The sequence below is a fragment of the Vanellus vanellus genome (assembly GCF_965231255.1).
Source record: "Vanellus vanellus genome assembly, contig: HAP1_SCAFFOLD_70, whole genome shotgun sequence".
Classification (NCBI taxonomy): domain Eukaryota; kingdom Metazoa; phylum Chordata; class Aves; order Charadriiformes; family Charadriidae; genus Vanellus; species Vanellus vanellus.
This window is the reverse complement of record NW_028128467.1, coordinates 455,692-463,653: the sequence shown is the minus strand read 5'-3', so window position 1 is coordinate 463,653 and position 7,962 is coordinate 455,692. Positions and strand designations below refer to the sequence as shown.

Here is a 7,962-nt window from a genome sequence, read left to right as displayed (position 1 = left end):
CATCTTCTTGACATTCCTGAACACACAGAAACTGCAGCTCTTGTACTTCTGGCTCTTCCTGAGCATCTACCTGGCTGCCCTCCTGGGAAACGGCCTCATCATCACCACCAACAACTGCAACCACCGCCTCCACAACCCATGTACTTCTTCCTCCTCAACCTCTCCCTCATAGACCTGGGTTGTATCTCCACCACTCTCCTCAAAGCCATGGCCAATTCCCTCTGGAACACCAGGGCCATCTCCTATGCAGGATGTGCTGATCAAACCTTACTTTTCAGTTTCTTCATTTCAGCTGAGGTTTTTCTCCTCACCACCATGGCCTATGACCGCTACATTGCCATCTGCCATCCCCTGCACTACGGGACCCTCCTGGGCAGCAGAGCTTGTGTCCGCATGGCAGCAGCTGTCTGGGGCAGTGTTTTTCCCTATGCTGTGCTGCACACGGCCAATACACTTTCACTGCCCCTCTGCCAGGGCAATGCCCTGCACCAGTTCTTCTGTGAAATCCCCCACATCCTCAAGCTCTCCTGCTCACGTTCCTACCTCAGGGAAGTTGGCTTATTGCTTTTAGTGCCTTTCTATTTTTGGTGCCTTTTTTTTTTTCCCCCTCATGCTTTCTTATGTGCAGATCTTGAGAGTGGTGCTGAGGATGCCCTCTGAGCAAGGGCGACACAAAGCCTTCTCCACATGCCTCTGTCACCTGGCTGTTTGTCTGTCAGTACTGCCATCTTTGCCTGAAGTCCCCCTCCATCTCCTCCCCAGCCCTGCATGTGGTGATGGCTGGTTGTCATTTGGTGGTACCTCCAACACTGAAGCCCCTCATCAAGAGTGTGAGGATCCAGGAGCTCAAGGATGACCTTAGGAAACTGACTGGAAATTTTTCGGTAGCCATAGACTACCTATGTGCTTCTACAAAGGATTCCCACTGTATGTCATGACCAAATAAGACTGTTTCTTTATATTTTTTTTCCACTTGTGATGATTTTGTATTCAAAGAAATGTCATTATTAATCTCTTCCTACTTACGTATCCACACATCTTGTTTGACCCAGAGACATCTGTAAATGGGGATCCAGTGTCTCATTGCATTTAATAAAAAAAATATAATAATTACCTTGCATCACCTTCTTTGCCTAAGAACCCTTCTTAACACAGCAGGAAGGAATGGGAAGTGAAAACACCTTTCTGGCTGTACCAGCCTGGGGAAGGCTGCCCTGTCCCTGGAGCAGTAAGAGCATCCCCCGACATTCAAGCTCTCCTGCTCAGACTCCTGCCTCAGGGAAGTTTTGGTACTTGTGGATGGCCTCTGTATAGCCTTTGAGTGTTTTATATTCATTCTTTTCTTCTGTGTGCAGATCTTGAGGGATGTGCTGAGGATCCCCTCTGAGCAGGGACGGCACAAAGCCTTGTACAGGTGCCTGCCCCACCTGGTCGTGCTCTCTCTGTCAGCACTTTGCTGACCAGAAGGCCCTCCCCATCCCTTGATTTGGTGGTGGCAGTCCTGTACTCTGTGGTACCTCCAGCTGTGACCCCCTTTTCTACAGCATGAGGAATGAGAAGCTGAAGCAGGGCAGTAGGAAAGTGATTTCATGGATGTTTGTCAAGAGTGGTAACATTTCACCCACAGTCCAGGAATGAATCCTGGGTTATCCCATTCCAGACCTGTTTGTTGTTTGTGTGGCTTATCCTTTCCCTTATCTACCTTGCCATTATTGGCATCATTTTCATTATCATTATCATAATTTTTATTTTTGCCATGAATAATCTTTTGTGATAATCGGTGGTTATGATGATCCCCCACAATTGTTTAGATTCAGCGTACTTCTAGCAAGGAATGAACCCACGCTGTGTCACCTGGAGCCCATATATATGTACATCTAACACTGTGGAAGAGCTGAAGTTCTCTTCGTTGGTCTGTAATACAACGTGATTTCCCAAGTGCACTGCCTGAAAGCTCAGCTCTGCTCTCAAAGCTGGTGCCAAGAAGAGGCTCACCTCAAATAGGCCTCTTTCTCCTTGGATTAAGCAAAGAGGTCAACCTTGTGATCCGTTCTCCTGGTTTGAGTGACACAGGACTAAATTCTCTTTTAATACTTGGGAAGACTGCACTTTTAGAAGGCTCTGGGTTCTGAATTTGTCAATATATATACTTTATAGCCAACTATGGTGTGGGGGTTTCAAGGTCTCAATGTTTTCGAGCTTGCCGGGTACAGGGATGAGGAGGAGCGAGTCCCGAGCACTTGACCCGAGCTGCCAACAGGATTATTTCATACCATGAGCATTGTCACATTCAATATAAAGTTTGTTGTGAAGTGCCCTCTCTCCCTTGATGGCTGCCATCCTGAGAACTTCATGCCCTGGTGCCAGAGCCCTGAGCCCTTCCCTTCCTCCTGAAGCCGCAGCGCCCACAGTGTCCCACATTTGCTGTCCACTGCTGGGAGTGCACAGCTTCCTACGGTTATAGTTGGCTGAGTATAATCCTGGTATATTTTGTATTGGTATTGGTATATTTGGTTGGACCCCACCGCGCTTTTCCACTTCTGACCCTCCAACGGGGCAAATAACAACGTTGGTTGGCCTTGGTTGTTATAGCAATAAGTATAAGCAAGATCCTCTCTGCACACCATGCCTGGGCATCAACTATAAAGGTCTGATCACTATGAGAGCAAACAGTGTCTGCACAATACGCTGTTAATTTCAGCAGTTAGAAGAGACCCGGCTAAGAAGCAAAGTTACTGAAGAAAATGGTCCCTGTTATACCTCAAACCGGGACACCAGCTCTCTCTGGGTGACCTCTTGCATCACAGCTCTACCTTTCCAGGGAAATTGCTTCTTCCTTATGTCCAGTCTCCACTTTCCCAGCTGCACTTTGTAGCAGTTTTGCTCTCTCCTGCTTTGTCCCACTTCCAAGGAAAGCTCAAAAATCTGAGGAAGCACCCTCCAGGCAGGTGACCTCACTCATCAGCCTTCTTGTGGCCTTTCACTTGACCAGACAGAAGTAACCTCACCATGATCTTCTAAACCATGTGACTACTGCTGGCCTTTCAGCTTCTTGGAAAGACACAAACAAGCCATCTGCCTGCTGCTGTCCCATCAGGTACTCAGGCAGAAGGGACATGCCAGCCCACATCCACGTCCTCTTCTTGGATGGGGCTCCACCGTACAGGGGGATTATAAGGACATTCAACAACGTTGGCCCAAATGCTAATCACTGAGGGATTCTTGTTATGACTGGCTTCAGGCAGGACTTTGTACCGCTGTTGACTTTTGTGCCTGATCATCTAGCCAACTTCCCTCCCACCAGACCATCCACTGCTTCAGTCCAGAGAGCATCAATCTGGCCATAAGGAGACTGTGGGAGATGATGTCAAAGGCCGTGCACAAGGCCAGGTACACAACATGCCCTTGTTTCCCCTAACCATCCTGGTCCAGCAATGCCTTTCTTCTCCTTCCAGTGCCTGGAGATGGCTGCGGGACGACGTACCCCACCACCTTCTAAGGGACTGAGGAAGGCACACCACCTTGTAATTCTCCCAATCCTCACCCCTGCCCTTCTTGAAGATGGGTTTGACATCTGCTTTTTCCAAGGACCCCGGAACCTGTCTGGCTGCTCTGGCACTTTTGAGGGCACAATCCAGAGTCACAGGACAGGGTGATGGAGCAGAGAGGAGCACTTGCAATGAGCCTGTCCACGGCAGCTGAGATGACTGTCCCTGGGACAGTGGGGATTTGTTTGTGAGGTCACACACAGAAATGTCAGAGCTCTGTCGGGTGCCCACACCTCAGCTGGCCTCGGGCACTTCTCATACACACACGGGTGATCAGAGACACGAGTCCTTCCCTTGCCCGTGCAGAAGCAATGCACTGCAGAGGTCACAGTGTCTCTCTGACCTCCTGCAGTCAACCCTAGAGGCTGGGAGGCACCACAGCCCTGCAGTGTGTCGCCCTGCTCTGCACTCCTCATGAGGAATGGACACAGGGACCTCGGTTAAAGGAAGCACATCCCAGTGCTGCATCCAGCTGTTTCCCCAGGGGATGTTACACTCCAAGTGAAGTGACCTCGTCTGTCCCACACGCCTTCATGGCAGCCCCAGGAATAGCTGATGGCATTTGTGCTCACACGTGTCCATCTCCCCACATGCACAAGATGTGCATGCTTAAGTCTCATCTGTACAATGCAAAGATGGACCTTGTCTTTGGTGTCCCTCTGTGGAGGGACAAAGAACCTCTCTGAGGTGGGATGAGAGTCCAGTGCTGGAAATGGAGGTTGTTTTTGGCTGGCCCATGATGGTGGCCCTGGGGCAACTTCCCCGGGGCGTCCAGTGGGCACAGGCACAGCCCAGACCCTGCTCTGCTGGTCCCTCATGTCTCGCGCAGGAGCCCAGATGCGCCAGGACACTGCTGTGTGCCCCCACCCTGCACACTCCCACACTTCAGCTCTTCCCTGGGGTTTTCCTCTCTGAGGCACTTGCCAGCCCCGCCAGCCCACACCCTCCCTGAATCTGGACACCTCCTGCCCTCTCCCCAGCACAGACCAGCAGAGACAACCCCATTGGGAATGGTCCCACAGCAGGATGTGCAGGCCAGTGAGACTGTCCACCCAGCCGGCATGCTGAGGAGACCTCCACCCCAGGCAGCTTGCAGCCCCACCTGCCAAACGTCCTCCCAGGATGGCATGAGAGAATTGGCCCAGGGCACCCTCAGGAAGGTCCTTTGGCCCCACGGACAGGGCAGCCTGCCCCGAGCTGTCCCACCGCAGGTAAGGGTTCCTCTTGCCATGGCTGCCCTGCACACACTCGGTGCCCTGCTCTTCTCCCGCCACAGCCCATCTCCCCTCAGAGCCTTTTCCCGAGAGAGCTCATCCGTGCTGGCCTGGCTAGCCGTTCCTGCACCCCTCCACCGGCGTCCCACAGCCCCCGAGCTGGTGGTGTGTCTCTGCAGAGCCGGGGGCTGTGGTGCCCAGGGCCATGCTGGTCAGGCTGGGAGGCAGACCAAGCTTGGGTGGCTCCTGCCCCCTCTAGCTCAGCACACAGATGAGGCTCCTGCAGCTCCAGAGAAGGTCTCAGAGAAGGGATCTCAGACACAAAACTCAGTGCAGGGTCCTTTATTTTGTTTAAACACACAGAGAGAGGAGCTCCTTATTTATACAAAGTCTCTGGATCAAACAAGACAGGCAGATCCTGACATAGAAATAAGATAAAGGATGACTCTGTTCTTTTGTTGACAGCATTAGTAAAGCCCAGAAAAGCTAAAACCCAAAGAAATGAAAGGAAAAAACCTAGCAAAGAAAGTCTGGGCTTGTAATGAGTTACATGATGAGTGATATGTAGAAGAAAATGTGCAGTTCATTGCTGCTTCTGAAAAGAAACCAGTCATCCATTTTCTTAGAGCATCCTTGAGCTCCTGGTTCCTCATGCTGTAGATGAGGGGGTTCATAGCTGGAGGCACCACTGAGTACAGGAATGACACCAACAGGTTCAGGGATGGGGAGGAGACAGAGGAGGGCTTCAGATAGGCAAACATGGCAGTGATGAGAAAGAGGGAGACCACGGCCAGGTGAGGGAGGCACGTGGAAAAGGCTTTGTGCCGTCCCTGCTCAGAGGGGATCCTCAGCACCGCCCTCAAGATCTGCACATAGGACACCACAATGAAAACAAAACACCCAAAGGCTAAACTGGCACTAACAACAAGAAGCCCAACTTCCCTGAGGTAGTCTGAATGTGAGCAGGAGAGCTTGAGGATGTGGGGGATTTCACAGAAGAACTGGTCGATGGCATTGCCATGGCAGAGGGGCAGTGAAAATGTATTGGCCGTGTGCAGGAGAGAATTGAGAAACCCACTGGCCCAGGCAGCTGCTGCCATGCGGACACAAGCTCTGCTGCCCAGGAGGGTCCCGTAGTGCAGGGGATGGCAGATGGCAATGTAGCGGTCATAGGCCATGACTGTGAGGAGAAAATACTCAGCTGAAATAAAAAAGAGAAAGAAAAAGAGCTGGACAGCACATCCTGCATAGGAGATGGCCCTGGTGTTCCAGAGGGAATTGGCCATGGCTTTGGGGAGAGTGGTGGAGATGCAGCCTAGGTCCAGAACAGAGAGGTTGAGGAGGAAGAAGTACATGGGGGTGTGGAGACGGTGGTCACAGGCAACGGCGGTGATGATGAGGCCGTTTCCCAGGAGGGCAGCCAGGTAGATGCCCAGGAAGAGCCAGAAGGTCAAGAGCTTCAGCTCCTGTGTGTCTGCGAACGCCAGGAGGAGGAAGTGGGTGATGGAGCTGCTGTTGGACATCTGATCCCTTTGTTCTGCCAAAGGAGGAAAGCACACTCACAAGTTAGGTCTGCTCTGAGCAAATCTCTTCAAATTTCTGTGTCCCATTCTCCTCTGTCCTTCCCAAACACACATTTCCTTCCTCCTTCCTTTCAGCACCTTTTGATTTCCCCAAGTTCTGAGCTCTGCTTTGTGCTGGCCAAACATGACATGAGGAGGAAGCTTCTGCCCATGGGCTCCAGCGCAGTCACCCCTGCTTGACAGCAGTGGGCGTCTGGGAAAGGTGGGGCAGCTTCTGAAAGTCACCGTTTGCCTCATCGGTAATCCCTGTGTCATGAAGACAAGCTGGTCAGCATTTTCCAGCAGGAGAATGCCAGGGAAACTCCCACAAGTGCTCAAAGTGCAGTGATCTCAGCAGAGCCAGCTCACCCCCCAGCTCCACACTGCATTTTCCACAGCCCCACAGGTTTGGGTGGTTTGAAGGACTTTGGTCCCACAGACACAGCTGCATGGCAATGTTGGCGTGTGAGCCACACCTGAACCCCCTCTTACTAGAGAGTATGGATGTAAGAACAAGAGCAGCATGGACAGGAGGGGAAGGTGGAGAAATGCTCCTGCTGAGAGAAGACAGAGACCCATAGAACTAAGGAGTTTCTCCTCCTTGGTGTGTGGCTGCTGAGGAGGCACCTCAGCCAGAAACCCCACAGCCTTGATGTCAGAAGCTCTGCTGAGAGTAAGAGGAGACCAGGGGGTTTTCAGTAGAAGGCACCCTCATTACAGGAGATGGCAGGAAGGTGCCCGAATCACCCTCCCAAGGCACATGGGAGCTGCTCCCTCTCTTTCCCAGCCCAGGGCTCTGCTGCCTGGAGCTGTCCCTGCTGGGAGCTCTTTCTCTGGCAGCGCGTCTCCTCGCCGGCAGTGCACACAGAACCCATCACAGACGCTGTGTGCTCAGCTCTGTCCCGCAGACACCTCCTGGCAGCAGAACACTGCCCAGGAGCATTTCTGTGGGTGCAGGCTCTGACAGGAACATCTGACCGACTCTGATAAGGCTGGAAAGGTGCTGCTGGGTGCTCCCTCTAAACTGTAGCATATGGATTTTTCTTACTCCCTGATTTATTCACCTCGAAGTGAAAAAGATTTGGAGGCTCTGTGCCTTCTGAAGAACGGGGAGACAAATCTCCACGTCTCACTCCCCACACAAAAAAAAAAAAAAAAGCAGAAGACTGAAAGCACAAACTCCTTCGCTTTCAGGTAGCCCCTGCCTTGAGGTTCTTCTTGAAAAGTTTCCTCTGCCACTGCCCTTCAGCTGTGAGCAGCCCTGACCCACGCAGTTCTCTCTCGGCAACACCAGGACCCTGCCATGCAAGGAGTTGATCCTTCCACACACACCTTCTCCCCACAGCACCTCCGTGGGAGGGGGAGAGCTGACCCTGGCAGGCGGCAGAGTCCCTGCCCCGGCACACAGCCCCTGGAGTGCAGGGACCCTGCTGGCAAGGACAGCCCTGCCCACCCCTGCCTGCACACCCACCATCACACATGGCAGTGGTCCTAAGGAGAAGGCAGCCGTCGTGCCCTCTCCCTCTGAAGGCACTGCAGGGCATTCCTGCTCTGGAGCACATTCTTCACCTCTACACTAGAGGAAGTGTCAGAGTCCTCCTGAAAGATCCCATAGGCCATGGGAGGAGCAGCTTTTGG

At 52.4% G+C, this 7,962-nt stretch overlaps 1 protein-coding gene across 1 annotated transcript; it reads right to left on the bottom strand.

The window, feature by feature from the left end:
- Positions 1–5,229: 5,229 nt before the first annotated feature.
- LOC309684428 (olfactory receptor 14A16-like) lies at positions 5,230–6,285 on the bottom strand (the record flags this gene model as incomplete). Its single annotated transcript, XM_082500346.1, has 1 exon — positions 5,230–6,285. The coding sequence occupies one exon, from the start codon at positions 6,283–6,285 to the stop codon at positions 5,230–5,232; it is 1,056 nt and encodes a 351-aa protein (XP_082356472.1).
- Positions 6,286–7,962: the final 1,677 nt, after the last annotated feature.